This window comes from Struthio camelus, chromosome 3 (genome assembly GCF_040807025.1).
Source record: "Struthio camelus isolate bStrCam1 chromosome 3, bStrCam1.hap1, whole genome shotgun sequence".
Taxonomy (NCBI): domain Eukaryota; kingdom Metazoa; phylum Chordata; class Aves; order Struthioniformes; family Struthionidae; genus Struthio; species Struthio camelus.
In genome coordinates, this window is record NC_090944.1 from 16,290,609 (window position 1) to 16,311,590 (window position 20,982).

A 20,982-nucleotide genomic window follows, 5' to 3' on the forward strand; every position below is an offset into this window, starting at 1 on the left:
ACTTTAGAGACAAAATAAAAATGTAAAATCGTGACTAGCACAGAAAAGTCATAACTTGAGTTTCTCTCCTCTTGGTCTCATAACAAGGGGGAATTCAATAAAAGCTGCAAGTTATGGAACAGATAAAAATAAGGGAGTCTCAAAATGCCTAACTAGAAGGCAGAACTTGAAGCCAAAAGAAACTGTCAAGGCCAAAAAAGCAAGAATTCCCCCAAAGCAATTAGATATGTTTAGATGGTTAAGAACATCTAGAGTTTCAAAAGTTCATGATGCTCTTGGAACGAGGTATTTAACTTCCAAAGTAATCTCTGAAAGGCAGTGAGAGACAGAGCAAAGCAAAATGTCATTTCTCCTTTTATGAGCCATCTGGCCATGGGAACTGCTGGGAGTAGGTGCTTCATCAGCTCCTTGGTCAGCTTGACTGTTTTCAAGCTTCATTTAGCTACGTTACTATAAGGATTTGGCCCATGAAAACGGTGGTTTTTCAGAAAAATATTTTCATCAAATTCAGTGAACGCTCATTTTAAAAAAGGAACGAGTTAATCCTGCACATGTAACTCAATTTAAGACAACCAAGAAAAAAAAACCCGTATACCCTGTCTTCTTTCCGAATAGAAAGAGTTAAGTGAGCATGATCTTCTCTCTTCAATGTTTATCCACTAACTACCTGAGCTGTTCAAGAGGGCATCAAAGAGTTGGAATATTAAAACCTGTTTGATTTTCCAGAAGTATGAACTACTTGCTGTCTCAACAGCTGTTTTATTTTAGCAGAGACTTTTTCTACTATTTTAAAACCCCTAAAATTCCTACAGTAAGCAAAACAACACTCCATACAGTCGGCATCACATAAAGTTAAGTTACTTTTTTAACTTGCAGTCCAGACAGAGAAGCTACAGGCTGTTTTATATACAAACTGTGTATACAAAGTTGTTAGGTTTTGTTTTTTAGATTTGGGAATTTTTTTTTGATACGGCATATGCTTTAATTAATCAAATATCCAACCATCCAGTCTATATTTGCAATTGATTAATCAAATGCTCATAGTTATTTTACGTGTAATTACTACCAGAAGTGCCATGAGAACTACGCCTTGGCAGAGCTGCAGAACACACGCGCTTTAAGCAATGCTTCTTGCTAAAGGTTGTTGTTAAGTACTAATGACAGATTCAAACTGGCGGGACACGGTTACTGAATTAGAGAACAATATTAACACTGAAAACATGGAACACATTTCAGTTATGCAAAAAATCACGAAATATGCAATTCCTCTCTTTCCCTGTGCATACGGGAGGCGGGAGGACGCCGGGCACACAGCGAGCCCCCGAGTCACCGGTCTCGGCAGCAACGCCGAGGGGTTATGCTGTCTGCCCTTCCCGCTAGGAAAAAGGTAATTCCCCCAAATCCAAACACTCCTCGGGCGAGCGATTGCGGAAATGGAGGTGTTTGCAGGCTGTGGACTCAATTCAGCTGCTTCTGCCTCGCTTCGGTTAAACGCGACCTGGCCCAGACAAGGGGCCGTTCTCCAGCGGCACGCTGGAGGCGGCCACGCTGCTGCGAGCGAGAGCGTAACCGCGCCAGGCTCTGCCAGCTGCTCCAGGGGGCCGAAGAGGTCCTGACATTGCTTAGGATATATTTATTTATATTCATAACAATTTAAGAGCCATCCTGTCGTCACCCCATCGGGCAGCTTTAAGAGCGCGGAAGCGAATGCAGATCCTCTCACTCCCAGCCTCGTGCCCTGCCCTCATGCCCAGACCGGTGAGGTATCCACCACATCTCCCCCTCTGCGGCAATATAAAATACTAGTTATCTTTTCAACAACAGATTTACAACCCAAAATTGAGGGGGAAGGCGACATTATTTGCAGAGGACGCACTGCGGTTCAGGTCCTGGCTACGATAACCCCAGCTAATTCAGTTGGTCTCTGCAAGCCCTCATTACTGTAAAACGCTTCAGCTTCATAAATCAGCCTTAATTCCTAGCTAGGAGCGTTTGTTACCTCCTTTCTGCTTCTTGTGGTTTCGTGCCACCTACTAAGTCTCCTTTCTGATATACCGCACACTACTGGGGAAGCTGATTTTCTAGGATGCCTTTAGTGGGCTTTCCTACTAGCTAACGAGAGCATGGGTAGGACAAGAAGCTGGAAACAGCTCTGTGCCTGCAGGCTTTGTGGTTATATCAGAATTAAACCACGTAGGTGTTCTCCTGTCCCATTCCATTCAAAATTGGACCTTTACACCCGCCATTAAGGTATCCAGGTTGCTCCCCATCCCTCAGGGGCATGCTGCTAGTTCCTCTGAATAGCAGTGGGCAATCTGCCTCAGAAAGCAGGAAAATAACAAAACAAAGACTTTTTTTTGTTTTACTTTAGAGCTAGCAGAATGGAAACACAGGCCCTTTCTATTCAAGAAATATTTTACAAGCAAGTCTGTCACCTGGCTCCAACACAACTGTAGCGGGTTTTTTTTTTTTCTTGTCTCCAGAGGAATGTTCGAAATACTCCTCAAAACATTCAGTGTTTGATACCAGCCTGGAGCGAAGCAAGGAAGTTAGCAAAAAGTGATAAGTAGTTGTTTTTAATACAAAAAAGCTTCTGCTCGAGCAAACCAAAATACAGATTCAGACACTGGATAATCAGCAGGTTCGTGAGAAGATTTCTGTCGGGTCTGGAAAGGCTCTCAGCTACTTTTGCCATAAACTTCCAGAACTTGGCTGTAGTTATACTCCAAAATAAAAATATACTGAAATTAGGTATGTTTCTTCTTCCACGCATTTTGGAAGCCAAGGAATTACTTCTGATACGCTAGCAAATCCTGCTAATAAGTTAGAACCAAGATGCAAAGAGCAGCCAGGTCAAATCCTTAAGTCACTCGGTAGGAAACCCAGATATGTGCTTGTTTTAGCTCAGAATTACACGGAGACCTCATACGGTCCTTGCTAATGAAATGAGAGGAAGCAGTAGTGTCTATTCCCAGTGTAACAGCAGGGAAACCAGATTGCAAGGTTCTTCTACTAATATGAGTTACTATAATGTTTCAGGAGCTTTGCACTGTTGCAATAATTGCAGATTTAACGGGCTTTTTCATCCTTCTCACCTTCAAATCCTCTCTCCCTCACAACAGCTTAGTGCTGCCATCTACTTTTTTTTTTATCCTAACAAAGTTCCTAGCAGACTTACTCACCCACTGGCACAGCAGTGGCTCATCTGAGTCTCTACGCTTTGGGCTCAAAATTTGTAATTAGTTGCCACAGGTATAGTTAAAAGGAGAGACAGTGACATACAGGATTGGATCCAAAGACATGTAAGTACCTGCTTTTTTATTGTAGATTTACATTTGAGCCCTCAAAGATGAGCAAAGATGGAAAAAAAAAAAAAAACACTTTACTCCCAGCTCTTAACCGTAAGATCTCTTTTACAGCCCTCACTGGTATTGAGGTAGTAAACCCAGAGATGACAAGGTGACAAAGACATAGGACTTATCAAATCTTTAGTACAGTTCTGGAAAGCAAATCTCTAGCTAAAATATTTTATTCAAAGTTTCAGTCCCACAGGGTTAATAAAATTCTTTTACAAGTCGTTTATTTGCACAGACACTAATACAGCTGGAAAAATATTTCCTGGCCAAAGTATCTATCATCCGAATAAAGAGGTTGAAAAACATTCAGACATTTTACTAGGAGACTGCCTGCTGCTGATCAGGCAGGAGCTAGCCTTGATTAATTCTCCACCTCGCTTTCTCACTGCGCACATTTATTTTTAGGGTGTGAGCACTTGTTTCCACGCAGTTCCCCAACAACCATTTGCGGAGGGTCTGAGCTCCGTTTTGGAGAGAGTGAAGAGCTCCCCAGAGCCCAGCACTGCCCCCACCTTCCCCAGTGGGGGAAACAGTCACGCATGGAGAGGGACCACAACACCTTCTGTCCTCCACCACCAACTCTGCACAGAGCATCTATCCACAGTGAGGAACCCTCCTCCAAGCGGTGCGCTCCAGACAACTATGCTGCTGGCATGTACTTTGGCTTCCCCTCCTTCCTACCAAGACCTCCCCCAACTTCTGTGGGTTAGAACTAGATCCTTAAAGAAGTCAAAGCCTCTATATGCATCTCATTGGAGGCATTCGTAGGTCTGTACGTGCTCCAGTGAGGTGCAGGGTGTAGGTCAGAACACCTTGGAGAACAGAAGTCAACTACGCTTCCTTGTAATCCACCCTCATGACATCAGCCCCTTCCACAACGGAAGCTCCGAGTTATTCCCATCTCTTTCCAAAGGGTCCCCTGCACAGCACAGCGCCCGCACCGCCAGTCCCCAACTGCGCTCAGGACGGGTGTCCAGGGAGTAACTCACATTCCGTGCGCTGCCCGAGGTCACAAATCTGAACCAGGGCGGCCTGACCTTCAGCACAGACACAATGCCAGGCACCCGGAGAAGGGATGAGATGAGACATTTCCAGCAGCAGATTTTCTCCTTTCTACGCAAGCTTTCTTTCATAAAGGCAAACGGATGGCAGAGAAACAAAAAATGCAAACAAAGTACAGTTCTTAAAAATAAAAATTCTCTTCCTAGCTGTCATTCTTGGGTTGTGCGTGATATCGTGCCTTAGCATTAACTGCTGCCAAATGCAAGACGTCAGGTCCATCTGGCAGATGTACACTTCCCTGGCTGCCAAATGTTTCCTTAAGATGCAGGGGCTTTACTCTCGGGTGTATTTGCAAATTTCAGCCTGCTAAGCGAGTAGTGCTCCCGACCAGAAGCCTTTCCTTCTGCGAGCCCGCAAGGAGGGGAGCAGAGCTGCGAGGCAGCTATCTGCCGCACTTGCTTGCTATGGAGTCCAATTTCTTGGTTACCAATGGCTATACCAGCTGCCAGAGATCCTTAAAGGATTCCTTTTTCTCCAGACTATCCTCAAGTCCAATCTAAAACGATTTCGGAAACAAACAGAGGGGAAACCCAACTAGTCAAGCTGACATCAGTGCTTATTTACATATAAATGTAGCCAGCAAATAAGCATATGTATTTATATATAAACAAAAAAGCTTTATGCACAACGTTTCAGACGCTGCTTTTTCTCCCAATATTTATTACTTTAAAGCGTCACTTCAGAAAAACTTTCTCCCCAAGAAATTGGTGATAAAATGCCCTCTGGTGGGCGTGACTGTGGACCTCTACAGCAACAAACACCTCCTAAATAGTTCAGGGACCTCAGCATATTCCTGGGATTACTATTTTTAATGGAGTGAGACAAAGCACAGACTCGCTTTCCGGAAAAACAGATACACTGGTGACTAGCGAGCCCGGTTTTTTACTGCTAAATACCTAGCTCATACGCACTCTAGGTTCCTAACCCAGAGAAGTAAAAAAATAATAATAATAATTAAAAAAAGATATTCATGATTCCTAAAATTAGTATTTAATGTTCACTTTGCCTGTGGAGGATACTTTTTCCCAACACTAAAATAAGTAATTAAAGAAAGTGAAAAGGAAAGTTAAGGTATGCTGAGGCAAAAGAAAAATTTAAAAGAATATCTGCAGAGTAGACTGGAGAAAGGAAGAGGGAAAAGAATAGCATTTTTACAGCTTATGTATCGTGCTTGTCCTGTCAGAGTACAGGGCTCAGCTAGGAAGGAGGAATTGTACAGACAAAAATATAACAGCCTTTGCCCCAGAAGAATTTACTGTCTAAACAGAAAGGACAAGGAAGGAAAACCCTTGAACAATAAATTGAACCTAACAACATGCATTGCATCATTAAAATGCTCAATAGTTTTGGGTGGTACTTCCAGATAGCCTGGGACAAAATAAATTGAAAGAAAGGAACTGGAGACTTAGGATATACTGACTGAAGAGGGAACAGTGACAATTTGGGGACAGAGTGCCTGCATAGCTACACTGAAGACATTAAAAAAAAAAAATAAATAAAGGAAGACTGCTGGGACAAAATGCCTAATCTGGAGCTGCAGAGCCACCAGGCAGATGCAACTAAAAAGCCTGACTGCTCTAAAATGGCCAGCACAAATTGCAGTTAGAAACAGAACCGTAACAGTTGACCCCATATAGTTTCCTGAGATTTTTTTTTTTTTTGGGGGGGGGGGGGGGGGTTCGGAGGGGGCAGGGGGGCAACAGGAAAGCTCCAGAGCTGCTGCTGCAAAAAAAAAAAAAAAAAAAAAAAAAAAAAAGGACAAGCAACATAAAACATTTGTGCCACACAACAGAAAATGGAAGAACTCTACTGCTTTCCAGAGCTCCTCGGGGAGCATCCGTGCTGCTGGATGCGCTCTGGATATGATACTTCCTCTATTCACCCTGACGGTTAGACATTTGTTTCGAGATTCCACCATACAATGTGCAGTTAATTGTCGTTTCATGGTGGCAATATTTACGAGTGTGATACATATGCAGGAAGTGAAGCATTTCTGTCCTTTTAAACATGTTTCTGGTCAACAAAACTTCTCTTGTGAAGATGTTCTTAGGTACAAATAAGTAGCAAGATTCATCTTTCACCTTTTTCTTTTCTACCTTCAAAAAAGAGAGCAAAACAGCCAAAAAAAGTAAGCATGATTTATTTGAAAACTGTCCTTTCTATAAGTAATACACCCCTGCTCTGTATAGAGCTCCGTCCCTCTCTAGTGGCAGCCAGGTCACATACCAATTGATAAGCGGGCTTGGCTAACAGATGGTTTTTAGCTCAGACATAAGAGATTTTTACTTGAAAATTCAAAAGACCCCACATTTTTTCCTTCTTTGCCAACAGCCCACCCAGAGGTCTACATTTACATTTAAGATTTTCTCTGCGAAGAGAGAGGCTTTTTGTTGCACCGTATAAGCTCGGTGACCATCACTCTTGCAGACTTCTCTCCACATTTTGTGCCGATTGCAACGGCAGTCCAACATATTCCACTTATTAGATACAACAAGTCAAGATTAAATACTGCATTTGTGCATGTAATGGTTATACATGTGCAATGGCCACACTCCTAAATTTTGCCTAAAATTAAAAATAACAAGATTATCTAGGTATGATAAGTACTGACATTTCTTGGATCTTAATGAGCTCCTGATGGTTAGTCGTTTCCTCAGAAAAGCTTTGCTTTAGAGTAGCAATTACAAGGGTAAGCTTTGCTATTTTCCCTTTCCCTCCCCAACCCTTAAAACAGTTACATATCTTAGATATACATGCTACCATGCCTAACAAGCACAGGGGAAGAAAAAACAAAAACACAACCGCCCCACCTTTTTTTTTTTTTTTTTGGCATATGTTAATTCTCTAATCAACAAGAGAGCCCAAAGCTACACATTTGTGATTGCTGTTAAATTCACAGGCAATCTTTACATATAAAATATATATTTTATCCTAAAAAGACTATGAAAACCATCCTCTTAAGCAAACTTAGGACTGGCTATAGTCAAATCCAGGTCACAGACCTACTCAAAAACTGGTACGTTCTTAATTTTATAATGTAATGTTTAGAAAGTGGGACGGTTTTTAAATCTACTGTCATATGCAATGTCATTTTGATAAGTACCTTGAGGAAATCTGAGCCCGTTCATGGTTTGATAGAGATGAGTAACTGCACGATAAACAGTGGGGCCTGAAAATAAGAGGAAGGAGAGAGTTAACCAGAAATGCTATTTAAATTACATACAGCAAAAGTCTAATCAATTCGCCCAGCCTACTAGCTTTATAAGATCAAAAGTACAAAGGTACCTAATGCTCTGATTAAACCTCTACCTCAATGGCTCTGACTGTCACAGTAAAGCAGAGGACACCTATGAACATGTTGCCACTCAATTGACCAATCTCCCCTCCCTTCTGGCATTAAGATATACAAGAACCTGCTGCAAAATGATGCTGTGAAGCTGAAAGCAAGTTCAACTGTGAATCCCAGTCCTTGAGAAATGGACATTATGAAGAAGAAGTAGATGCCTGCAGTTAAGGCTGCATCCGCACTTCAATCACAAGTTTGAGTTTAAGCTTCTCACGCTGATCCGACTGGGTGTCACTCTTGATCTCCAACCAAGACCACCCTAATTGGGCCACTGGAGAATCACAGCCACAAAGTTCTCCAAATAAAGGAGGAAGTAGTACACGCAGTGGTTTTCCCCCCCGCTATTATTCTTGAAATATAATACTTCAGTAACTTAGCTATTGCAACCGCAAGATTTGTCCAAGAACAGTTTTTAGAAGGCTTGAAGGATGCTGCTCTGAACTGTTTAAGTGTGATACTGAAGCAGTGAGTTTAAGGAAAACTTGCTGCCATTTCTCTTTTAGTAAGAGCACTCCTTCCCCTTCCCAAATGCACTTTCAAAATTTCCATCTCTCCAAGAGGAAAAACAATCCAAAATAAAGAGTATTATGGCGAACCACAATCTTTGGCTAAATTCCTGTTTCTGTGTCTACCACTTTTAAAGTAAGTCCCATATTTTTGCAGATTTCAGGCAGGCCTTTGTGTCTCCTTGCTTGCTGTACCATTCCCATACCCTGTTTTTTCTCCTATAAATAACTCAAATATCAGCTACAACTTCCCTTTGCCATTTAATTCATAGAGAGATAAGGTTGTGATGTTGCAGAGTCAAAACAGCCCAGAAGTTTAATCACAAAATTACAAATTTTTTCCCTCCAGAGAAACGTACTAGAAAATAAGCTTTGCTTTGGGAATTTGATAATCTAAAAGAATAGGCTGAACAATCAGCTAAGACTTTCTCGGTACCAAATGTAACTTCATTTAATTCACTAGATTTGGGCCAATGACAACTTTTGTCCACTATGTAATACAGAACTGGTGGGAGGGAGAACGTGTTGAAGCACCTGGAGCACATCAGCCAAAGAAGGCAGAAAGCATGCCTTGCCTTCAAGCGGGCATCCCCCCCTTTTACAGTGGCTAGAGTCTGCAGAGATTTGCTAACTGTTACTTTGACTTGAAGATCTTCCCAGCCGAGCTTCCCAAGCTATTTGCTCCTCAGGGTACAGCAGCACTGGGCAACACCAAAAGCACATGAGAACATGGCAGCTCCGCACATGTCAACCAGGTTAGGGTTTGGACCACAGTTCAGTGGCTGGCTCTTCTGACAACTCAACTATCAAAGTCAACTGAGAGGTTCTCCTGAAGGTCCCACAGAGCCATGTTCTACTCTTCTGTGTGCTACATGCAGTTTTAAAAATCAAACTTTATTACACTGTTTGTAATCTCAGCGCTTAGACTTCAGAAAGCAAGAGGGTGTTCTCCACTCTCGGGCTCATACAGAGCCAATGAAAAGAGAAACATGGCTCAGAGGGCAAAAAAGTCTCACAGTTTCTGACTTTTTGAGATTGGGCATTCCAATCCAGCCTACAGAAAATCCAGACTAGCTTTAGTGCAAATGAGATAGGAGTTAACTCACAAAGCCTCAAATCCAACTCTCATGTCTATGCAACATTGACTTCTGTGAACTGCGCATGTGTAACCAAGAGCAACATTTGATCTGAAACCTAATACCTTGATGCCCAACTATTGAAAAACAGAAACAAAGAAGTGGCTACAAACATTTGAGTGATCAGTCATCGCCGCCTACAATGCAAAGCAAAGCAAAGCAGGGCCTTCAAGAAGGCTGCACCGGCAACTCATATTGACAGAACTGAGGTGGGACATGACAAACCTGGCTATTAGATGCAATTGTCCAAATATTTATTTATTTCTTAAACAGATGACATGGGGCAAGGGGCACAGAAATACACAAACCAAGAAATAAACTACTACATGCAAATACATGCAAGTTTCTCCCAAGCTAATTCTCCTCTTAATGGAATATTGATTGGTATGCTCAATGTTTAGAAATGTGAAATAATCGGAGGGAGAAGAGGAGGGAGAGACACTCGGAGCAGTTTTTTTTTCTTGGTTTAAATACTTTCCTCTTAACCAGCCAAAAACAGCATAAGAAAGAGGGTGGTGCAGTTAACATTTTGCCTTGCATTGTATTAGAAAATCTGCCAGAGATGAGCTGGAAAATTTAACCACACACTTTTTTCACCCTTCTCCTAAAGGGGGGGAAAGAGCAGCATTTTTCATAATTCCTCAATACAGAATATGTATTGGTGTTCTGGTATTTCTCTGCTCCCAAGAGGACAGATTACAAAGGGCCCTGGTAGTAGCCACGCTTTACAGACACAATATATCAAGCTGTTTATGAAACTGGGAGGGGGGAAAAAACAGTGCTTCGGGGGGAAGAGATATCCCCAAGTTAGGCAAATCACTTTAAAAAAAGCGAGAACATATACCAAGTTTTGTTTTCCTAGGAAAACACATCAACTATGTTGGAGGGCTTTGCACATCTCTACTCCAAAGGGCACGTTGGAGACAGAGCTGGGCATCACCTCCCATTCATACCTCCATCCAAAGAGCAATAAACCTTAAAACTGCTCTCCTGAGATTTAAGGAAGTGGTATGAACTTCGGCACAACGTTTCCTACAACAAGGGAGTGGCCTGGAGTGAAGAAAGTAGTCCACAGCGCTGATGGAGAACATCAGGATAGGCTTCACTGCTCTACTTCTGTCCCCATGTAAGGCATGAGGATGGAAGAAAAGACGAAGTAGTTGCCTTTTTGTAGCAGTTATGATTTATATCAATCTTCCATTTCTTAAACAAAACTCTTAAAACAAAATCAGTGCCATATAGTCAAAAACCGACATTTACAGTCAAATCCCTTGTTTTTATGCTGAAGGCTTATGTATACGACACAAGCCACTTATCCCCACCTTCCAGAAATCTCTGATCTATCCAAGTGGCAACTAGTGCCTGCATAATTTTAAGGCAAATAGTTTCTTCTATACTTTTCCTTCCATCATTCACAGCATCCTTCTGAGACAGCCCTTATAGCCTCCAGTATATTTTACTAACACAAGCCATTCATGGAAAGCAAAGAAAAAACCCCAAAGAACCAACCTACATTACCATCAGATCTCCTAGTCTTGATACTCCAAGCAGCAACCTAACTAACCTATCCCTCCACCTGTATATTAAGAATATAGATAAGAACACATTTAATATTAAATAATATTAAATATCTGCTTCATAGCAGATATACTTGAGTTAACTGTCTCAACCTATATATTATACACACACACACAATTACGTTCTGCCATTTGCTGCAAACCCATAAAAAGTTTCATCTCCAGTTAGCAGCTTCTTTCCCCTCCCGCCCAAACCTTATCAAGGGGTAAAGAGTAAGCCTGATAGGGTAATGCTCAAATTCAAGGTTATTCTGCAGCATTTCATATAGTTTCTGAAGCATTTTCCAGTCACTTATAAACCCAAGCAACATCGTGGTGCAAAGTGTTCCAACTTGGCATTTTTCACTCTTGGCAAGGAAGAGTGAAGAGAGTTGACAGAAAGTTAAAAATGAAGTTTTTGAAGTGTGCAATATGTTAGGAATTATGTAAGAAAATCAGGTGTTAACAAGTCACAAGTCAATAGAAATTTGCAATACATATATATTTCAAAGCACAGAAAAAACACACCTGCATCCACTTTAAAGTTACTTCATGTTAGTTACTTTACTATAACATTTCTGAAGATTTTGCCCTCCCTTCTTCTGATCTGCAGTTTACCTGTGGCTGGAAAAACTAATGGCAGTTAAATTCCCTTCTCTCTAATTAAGGAAACCAGTATCTTGAAGGCTCAGACTGAGAAGAGAAACTTTTCTTTGAGTAGTAAGAGCATGCTATGATCTGCAGATCCACTGGCATAGTGTTCACAGGCCAAAAACAAAAATCAAAACCCGCTAATAAGGTCTGACAAAGCACATCTCAGAGCAGAATTATCTGATTTAAATATTAATTACTCATCAGCATGGACTTTAAGAAGTGTCTGAACCAAAAGCTCTTAAATCACACTAAGTCCAGGATTTCTACTGTCTGCATTGTGATGCAAGCTATGCTTTTTTCCCCTCTTTCTCCACCTTTTTAAAAAAAGTGAATACAGATAATGAGTCTCTCTCAAGGTTCAAAAATATCAATAGAGGTATGATTAAAGTCTAGCTCGACAAATTAGGAACATCTTGAATGTAAGAGACCTACTACAGGAGAGCAGCATTGCCTCAGATATTTGTTCATGAACTTGATTCTTTTGTTTTTTTTAAAAAAAAAAAAAAGTGTTTCTCAACTATGCACGCAGTTCACAAAACACTCCCATCATACGCCTGTTTGACAGCTCCCTGTTAACAGTACTCTTCTGGGCAAGAAAATCTCCCCACTAAAGCTCCAAAACATGCCCCTGGAAACAGTCAGATTTTTCTAAATTACACTGAGTTTCATCCATATTTATGCAGAGTTTAGTCTTCCATCTTCCAGTAAGCAAAACCAAACGAAACAAAATCTGAACAAAAGCCCTAGTATTAAGTCACCTATAATATAGCATGTTGTATCGGAGGGCAAGGAACTTATTCTAAAACATACAGCACCACTGCAAGAGCAATGTTGAATTCATCGTTAAGACAAAGTCTGTCTTTGTCTGTAATTCAAACAGACTGCTTCAGTGAATCGATATCACTATTGCAAGCCAGCGTTATAAGTTACCTGAAGTTTAAAGCTACCAGAGAACTGTGGTTTATTTGATGTTAATGCCAAATATGGCAAAAATCCAGATTTAGACTGCTTGAAAACCTAGACCTAAGCACCCCAGAAAAGAAAAAGCAGCACCAAGAAATTAGAGAAAACAGTCCCATGCTCCAGGTATTCTAACCCAAAACATAAAATTATTTATGGAAGAGTGTGACTTGGAATTTAGTGACTGTCATTTATCAGATGGTCAAGACAGCACAGAGGTAACCGGCTGCATAATAACAGCACTGCAAAGGCGTCTCGAGCTACCTCCGGTATTACTTTTAACCATATCCGTTTTAACCATAACAGGAAAACGGTGCATATTCGACGGGCTGCAAAGGGTGTTGTTGACTCTCAAAAAAAAAAATCTTAGAGGAAGGTGTTCCTCCAAGAGATTTCCACTTTCTTTTCTTTTAATCTCTTTCCTTAGAGCGTGGGAAGGATTCTTTGTACTCCTAGTAACAAAGGGAAGAGAAGTGACAGCAGCACGTCAAGGCTGTTTACGTCTTATACAGCCTTGTATGCAGAGCGGCTGGTGGCAGGCTACTTGGAGAAGACCGTGTCCACCCTCCGCACAGCGGCGAGGAGCTGTATCCGCCTGTAAGGGGCCATAAGAGAAGCTCGCCAGAAGGAGGGACGCCGACCTCCTCTCCCCCCAGCCAGGGCGAGCTACCGCAAAACCAGAAAGGGAATCAAACACACACGACACCAGGTTAATATAACAGTTTCAAGTACCCGCAGGTTTATTTAAGGCAAATTGCATTATCTGCCAAGGCCAGTGGTTTGTCTGCTTATGGGCTTTAGGAAATGGGTAAGTGGGAAATGTACTGATACAGTGTTGCTTCCACGGAGAGGTGAGTAGGTTAGATTTTATGATCTATTCATACAGCTAATCACCTAGCGATACTATGTCATATTTAGGGTTATCAAAACAAGCACACTGTGCAAATGGAAGAACCGAAGAATGAAATACATAAAAATAAAAACAAAAAACCCCAAACCGGAAGGACCAAGTAATTTGCTAACCCACGCTGAACTATCAGCGAGCCTTGATTACAGCATAAAGAAGTAATTATCAGAAAACTATGTAGAGCTCTGCGGCGTGCCATGAAGCTGATGAGTCCGCAAACAGAAGCTCCAGGATCAGGCCTCCGGATTTCTCGATTCCCTGCTCCTGTGCCGTACGACGATAAACCCAAGTGGATGAGCGTCGTTAGCGGGCGAGTCCTGCAAGAACTTCGAGAACGCTGTACTTATGAACCAAAGCGTAGAAATGGGATGCTAAATAATTTAAACTACTAAGTCTTTGCTGTTCTCTTAATGCTGAAAACAGCCAAAAAGTCCTCCATACCTATTTTGATTTAGTAAAGAAAAAAAATAATGACAAAAATAAAACCCACTACAATACAGTTACAACGGCAGGGATGGGAGTTAAACAAGGCAGGAGAGACGGGAATTTCTCTCTCCATTTACCTACCTAGGGGAATCGGTACCCCTAAAACAGGGTATGAACTTCCATAATAGGACCCAGAGACTCTGCATGCACAAGGAGGGGAGGGGGGGAAAAAAAAAAGTTTAATTCCTCCCCCTTTCCTATGCTTTAAAAGAATTGGGCACATTGGTTTTCGGAACTAAATTAAAAGGTCAGGAAAATAAGCAACCATGGACAAGACTGAATTGCAGACGAGCACACAGTAGAGAAGGGAAACGGCATCGGGACTAACGCCGACAACTGACAATGGTTAGGGTCCCGGTTCTGCGCGCAGGTAGAGCGGCGCCGAGCTGGAGCGACGGACTGAAACCTGTGAGAGGAGCAACGCGTGCGAGCAAAACAACACAACCAGCAAGATGAGCACGGCAAACTTGAGGATGGAGGGAAGACTGCAGCGGATAATGAACTCGCCACGTAAACGGGCGTCAAGGGTGATAGCGACAGATACAGTTCACGGTAAACCCAAAAACCACGTCTTATTTCTAGGCACGCTCTTAGTGGAGCATGTGTGCCTCTCCTCCTCTCGAGCAGGCTTCCAGTCAACACACACCCTATAGACTTTATATTACTGTTTGAAGAATAAGAGCAGTAACACTCACAGAATGCTAATCTGCAAGAATAAGGAAATAGAGGTGGGTAATTTCTTCTCTCACTAGATTTCTGCTTCTTAAAAAAGCCAATCGAACAAGAAAGGGCTTTCTCCGGCACGCTACTACTTTGTTTCAGCAAGACTTCTACCAATCTCATTCGCTACTCTGGGTATCTAATATACAGGGTGCTTGAAGTATGACTATCGCTCATTAGAAATGTAATTAAAAAAGTGACAAAACTAGACTTCCCCCTCCCCAGCATGCAGATGAAAACCAGTAACCCGGCCTCTATTTGTAACCATGACAACTATAGAATATTTTATTTCAGTAATATAATTCACGCTGAACATTTGCTCAGAGGTTTTGTTGTTAAGGGAAGAGGTTGACACACTCTGCACACATTTCATAAGCTACCGGAGACAACAAATACAGAAAACTCGGGCAGTTTTTAAGATCGAGAGCCGAGTACGTATTTCATAGTGCATTTAAGACCCTCTACAGGAAGGTAAATGAACATGAACAATTGCTCATCAAAATTAAGTGTTAATGGTCATTACTTGCGAGACAGCTACTCCGTATAACTGGATTTTTTCTGACTTTTAAATAAACTGCAGTGATACTTGCGTATCTCATAAGAGGCAGTAACTTCAACCCTATACTTCAATTTTCAATTAAAACGTCACATGCATTATTCAGTTTCTCTTAAGACATATCAAAACAGATGTTATAGGAAGAGATATCTATACGAAAAGAGGCAATGAAAGATGTAGTTTACATACGCTGGCTAAGTATTATCCTGGATGGGTCACTAAATTATTTGCATAGCTCCCATATTTCATCTTCAATTGAAGGCAACTTCCATAAATACACACAGCGAGGACAGGTTAGAAGAACAAAAACCCTCTGTGCTATTCCTCGAAGATTAAACAGCCTACTGAGCATAACTAAAGTTTGACACAGATAAATGTCAGTGAAAAATATGGCTGCACTTTATTTTTTTCCATAGGAAAAAAAGCCATTAGCAGTTTAATCTAGAATATAACAATAATAGAAGAAAGACACACTGTTGCTTTGTTTCAGAGGGAGGAAAAAAAAAACGCTACACTTGCTGGACTGCTATTCCTTCTCTCACACAGATCATAACATCTATCAAGGGGGATTTAAAGTTTCAGCAGATTGCTAATTATAAGAGACAGTAATACTGTTATCTGCAGTCACCTTAAAGCGACAGGAGTTTGATTTTTAAGTACCTCAAAATTGACCTCAAAAGGACAGCCCAATAAATGTGTTTAAATCATTGGTAACGGACTCACACGTGCCTGCACGTACACACACTCGCTCTGTTGTTTTAAAGAAATACAGTAAGAGAAAAATAAAAGTTTCTTCGTTTATCAGAAAAATGCTCTATATCCCTCTGTTAAAGCAAATACTAAGCCTAGAGCAAAGATGCACATTCATTTTCTACATTGATGGAAAAGTGATTAAAACACCCTTAATCTAGTTACCAGAACGCTGCATTTTTCTAAGCGGTTTTCACGTACAATAAACAAACGCAGGCAGCCAGCTACATAACCAGGGCTCCATAATTTCTGATGGGGAAAAAGGGAAGTCTCTAGCTTACATATTTCTAAATATTCTAGGAATATTTCTAAGCTTAATAAAACGAAGCCAGGGGCAGGGGAACCCCCATGAATTATAAACATGAAGGATTTACGAAGTGTCTGAAAAACACCTCCATCCATCACCACAACTCCCCTCCTCCAGACCTTTCCCTACCTTTGTGGGAGGAAGGGGAACCTGAACCAAAAATCCCAGGGACCACAGACCCGCACCTTCGCACGACAAGGACAGCCAGGCACAGCCAGTCAATGTCAAGAAAGTAGCTTGTGCCTCCCCATCCTGAACCAGCCCTTCTGAAAAGGGGGGGAAAAAAGAGGGGGAAAAAAAAAAAAAAAAGGGGTACCGAGAGGGATGCGTCTCTGTGCTCCTCAGGGCACCAGCCTGCACTGGGGCTCAAAGATGAGTTAAAAGAAAACAAGGGGGATTAAAAAAAAAAAAAAAACCCAGCAGCAGCCAAACAAAACCTCACACGGGCGAGGAATGTCATATGGCACGGAGTGGGAAATGCTTTGGAAGTGGTTTTTTTTTTAAAATATATTAGACATAGTATTTCACCTAGAAGTTCTCCGTACAAAACACGGCGGGGGGGGTGGGGGGGTGGGGGGGTGGAAATACATTCCGGGCAGAGGGAGGCGGCAGCGGCGGCCGGGCCGGGCCGGGCCGGGCAGGGCAGGGCGGCTGCCTGGCGGGGGGCTCAGCGGTGCCTCCCGGGCACTTTGGGGCCGGGGAACCGCCACCTCCGGGGCGGGGGGGGGGGGCGGACAGGTGCCTCCGGTGGGGGGGGGGGGGGAGACACGGCAGCCCCCGGGGCCGCGCTGCTGCTCCGGTCCCCGCGGCGCGGCGAGCGCCAGAAGTTGCGCGTGTGCGGGGGGCACCCCCTGCACCATCCTTAACCAAAAAAAAAAAAAAAAAAGAAAGGTAAAAATAATAAAAAGCAGCCACCTCCGCCCCGCGTTTTGCTGCCCGCACGGCACCCTCCTCCCCGCAGACGGCGAGAGACACGCAGGAAGTTTTTAATGCGGGCAGCGGGCGCAGGCGCAGGGCAGCCGCCAGCCCGGCGATGCCCGCTGCCGGAGGGGCGCTACGCGGGGCGCGCAGCCGCCGCCGCTTACCTCGCTCCGCTGGGGCGCGGGTGCGCGGCCGCTTCCTCAGGCGGCGGGAGGATGCGCGGCGGCGGGCGGCGGCGGCGGTTTGTGCATTGCAGCCTCGCCGCCTAGGGCAGAGCCGCCCGGCGCGGCTGGAGGGGCCCGGCGCGGCGTTGTGAAGCGGCCGAGTAAGGGAGGCGGCGCGGAAGGTGCTGCGGAGCCGCGACCATGCTCCCCGTCTGGCCGCCGTCCCCTCACCTACTGCCCGCTTTAGACGGCGAGCGCGGGAGGCGGCGGCGGCGGCGCCGGGGCCGGGGCCGGGGGCGGGCGGAGCCAATCGCGGCGGCGGCGGGGGGCGGGCAAGCGCCGGGGCCCGGCCCGGCCCGGCCCGCTCCGCTCCGCCCCCGCGGGGGCCGCCTCCCGCGCCGCGCCGTGGGGCCGCGCCGTGGGGCCGCGCCGTGGGGCCGCCGCCCGCCCCAGCGCGTCGGCCCCGGCCGCGCCGCTCCGCGAGGGTCACCGCCCTGCCCGCCACCCCCCGCTCCGCGCCCCGCGCAGCGCGCACTCGAGCAGACATGCCTCCCGCTGTATGAAGTGACACCTCTCCTGCGGGGGCGCGAGCCAGCGGCGGCAGTCCTGGAAGGGGTCGGTGCGGCTCTCTCCACACAGCGCTCTTTTCTTTATCTATAATATATATAACTACACACACACACACATATATATGTATATATATTATTTTTTTTCCCCACCGTGCTTGTGCTCGCTACAGATTTTCCGCGTGGAAACCTGCATCTGCCTCTCCGTGATGTATAAGCTGCTGGCGGCGCGTGCTGCTTTCGGGGGGAGCGCGCACACGCAGCCTGCATATGCTGTAGTTTCAAACGTGGAACACTTTGTCTTTTGTGCTTCCTGCAAGCATAAAAATCGGCTTAATCAAACTCTTTTTTTTTTTTTTTTTTTAATTTCCTTTCCTCCTTCCTTAGTTTTTAAGTTGAAAATGCGGAGTGGGGAAATCTGTGCTGCGGCGTGCTGAAAGCGAGACGGTTGTGCCACATGACAGCTGAGCAGAGCGGAGGGAAGGGAGGTAGAGCGCACAAGCCACAGAAATGGGCAACTGTGCGGTTTTTTGGAAAAACGGAGGCACGCTTCTCGGTGCCTGGGAGGAGACAGGGTGCGGCGCTAAAAGGGCAATTTTATTTTCCCTCTTCCCAACCTCACAAACAAATGAAAATACGGTACGGCAAGGGACTAAAACATTCCTAAAAACAGCCATCGTCATCATTACTATTAGAAGGCTTTTAGCAGAATATGGCCTCGCTTTCAAACAGGAAGGCTCCCATACATTTTTGTTGTTAATATATCATGTATTAACGTTGAACCCTCCACTCTTTTACATTGCAGTGTAATGTCAGGGTCAGAAGTTCAGCCCAGCTTAAATCTGAATTATTTAGCAAGTGCACAGACGACATGCTCTTTTGATTTCCATGCGATTTCTTTCTTTTTCTTTCTCTCTCTCTCTCTTTTTTTTTTTTTTAAGTTTTCTTCTTCTCAAACACAAGAGCCCCGTTCGGTGTTATTTGCCCTGGTGTGCTGTTATTTGCCCGGCATATATAGTTGACCTGAATCTGATGAAACCGATGAGAAAAAGTCTCAATGGGACTGTTGACCTAACAAGTAGCATGTCAGTCTCCCGGTGGCATTTGAATGTTCTCGCAGCGAATGCTTCGAGACAGGGGAGAGCATAAAGCGGAGATTCGCTGGAATCCTTAATTAGACACAGTGATTTTGGAGGACTGGTTGCTGCTGCTATCCTCCGGTGCCTACTACTTTGTTTTGTGACCTTGAGGTTAAGGATACCAACCAGCCCCGTTTATTTTTAATAAAATCTTACAGTTATATGAGACAGTTCTGGGTTTTATTTATTTTTAGCATAAGTGCTTCCATCTTATCTGCCTCACAGGTTTATAGTAAGGATTTAGCTAATATTTGGACAGCACTTTTAAGCTATAAAGCTCTATAGGTGTATTATACTGACCATTTTTCTGAGTTCCTCATTTTAGGGATGTACTTTCACTTCAGGGAGACGGAGTTTAAATCTTTCGCTCAAATTTTTTTAAATACCTGGTTTACAAATGCTGGCATAGGGTCAGATTTTATTTATAGCTGTAAATTTCAAAGAATTTATTGATCCTCCAGGAACTTTATTCTAGCTCTAAACCAGTTTAACTCAGAGTTTGAGCCACAGTTTTCATGAAGAGAAAACAGATGATTTACATTACAGGTAATATTGTAAAATTAATTTTCATGCTTGCATTTTCTTATTTTAGTAAATTCAGTAATGTCAGTAGGCAGTGCTTCGTTTTATTCATTTAGTACTCGATATTCCTTTTTTTCTGCTGTTTCTGAAAGAAGAGCATTACATCTGGGCTTTAAAGATGGGGGCAGGTGGATGAAAAATGATTTTGGGCATCCTACTCATGGTTCAGTGGAGTCACAATGCAAAAGTTGTTTAAAAATTAAGGTTAATATCTGAGTCTGGAGACATTCCTCTGAGCTTGGCACGCTATTCTTGACACTGGGAATGATGCACGGCCAGTGACATCCTTTCTCAGTATTCAGGAAATACTGTCCTCCCATTTAGCATCTGTTTTAAGGGAGGCTAACCAAAGTCTATGAGATAGCAGTGAAAATTAGGATATTCAAGATGTTAACAAATGATATATTTACAGAGGAACAAATGTTCTGTGGGGGTTTCTCTTTGGTTGGTTGGAGGGTTTTTTTTTTTAATAGAATGAGTTACAGTCTTGTACTTGATAGATGGAGAATTGTTTGTGAGAGTCCTGATTTTGGATTAGGCGGCTGATAGCCTGCAAAACTTTGGTAGCTGGTAAAGCTTACACCATTGAAAGAAGAGATTTCCTTTTAGTAATAGATTATTATGTTACAAGGCAGGTATTAGAATGGGAATAATGCAACTCCCCCTGTCTTTGCCGATCGTATCAAAACTAAGTGGCATCTTGAATTGTCAAAGCATCAAGTCCATCTTCTGATAAAATATGAGAAGACACCTATGCCTATGCATCTAATTGGAGATTTCACGCTAGTCTTCAAAATATTTGACGGCAGTGTCGTTTCATTAGCTACTGGCACATGGAAGGCACCTGGGTGGTAATCACGTATCAAGATTTTATAAAGGATTTCCCACAAACATTTCCTATTTACTTTGTGAAAGACCTTATCTGCCTGGGTCAGACGTGCTTCACAGAGGGAGATTTTTGTTTATTTTAAGGGATTTAAAAATACAGTTCTTTAGTCTGCTACTGAAAATTCCTGCCTTCTAATGCAGATCAAGCCATTTCCAAGGTAATGAACTTTCATCTCCAGAAACTGTTATATGAGATCTTTTTGAGCTATAGCCAAAGAGGAATGTTTGCTCTCCAAGCTTTGGCTGTAAGGTTTGACTCCTGCTTTCAGCTAGTGAAAATCTTCTTAATTACATGTTTACATCTTTGATACTAACGTCAATTGTTGAGTTTGCTACTGCCTGAAATCCTGGTAATAGATTTTTAGTGTTTAAGAGTTCTGGAAGTAAGTGGAAGTCAGGAAAATGTCTGTCCCTGACTTG

General features: G+C 43.3%; 1 protein-coding gene across 2 annotated transcripts in view; it reads right to left on the reverse strand.

Moving 5' to 3' along the window:
• KLHL29 (kelch like family member 29) overlaps positions 1-17,621 on the reverse strand; it is a 382,418-nt gene extending 364,797 nt beyond the window's left edge. The window contains exons 1-2 of one of the 2 annotated variants that reach the window (XM_068937065.1): positions 17,388-17,621; positions 7,522-7,587 (exon numbers count right to left, since the gene is read on the reverse strand). In XM_068937065.1, the coding sequence (XP_068793166.1) occupies positions 7,522-7,546 (25 nt within the window). In that variant the 5' untranslated portion in view covers positions 7,547-7,587; positions 17,388-17,621. The remainder of the gene's footprint in view (positions 1-7,521; positions 7,588-17,387) is intronic. The other variant, XM_068937066.1, reaches the window with a different exon arrangement.
• Positions 17,622-20,982: the final 3,361 nt, after the last annotated feature.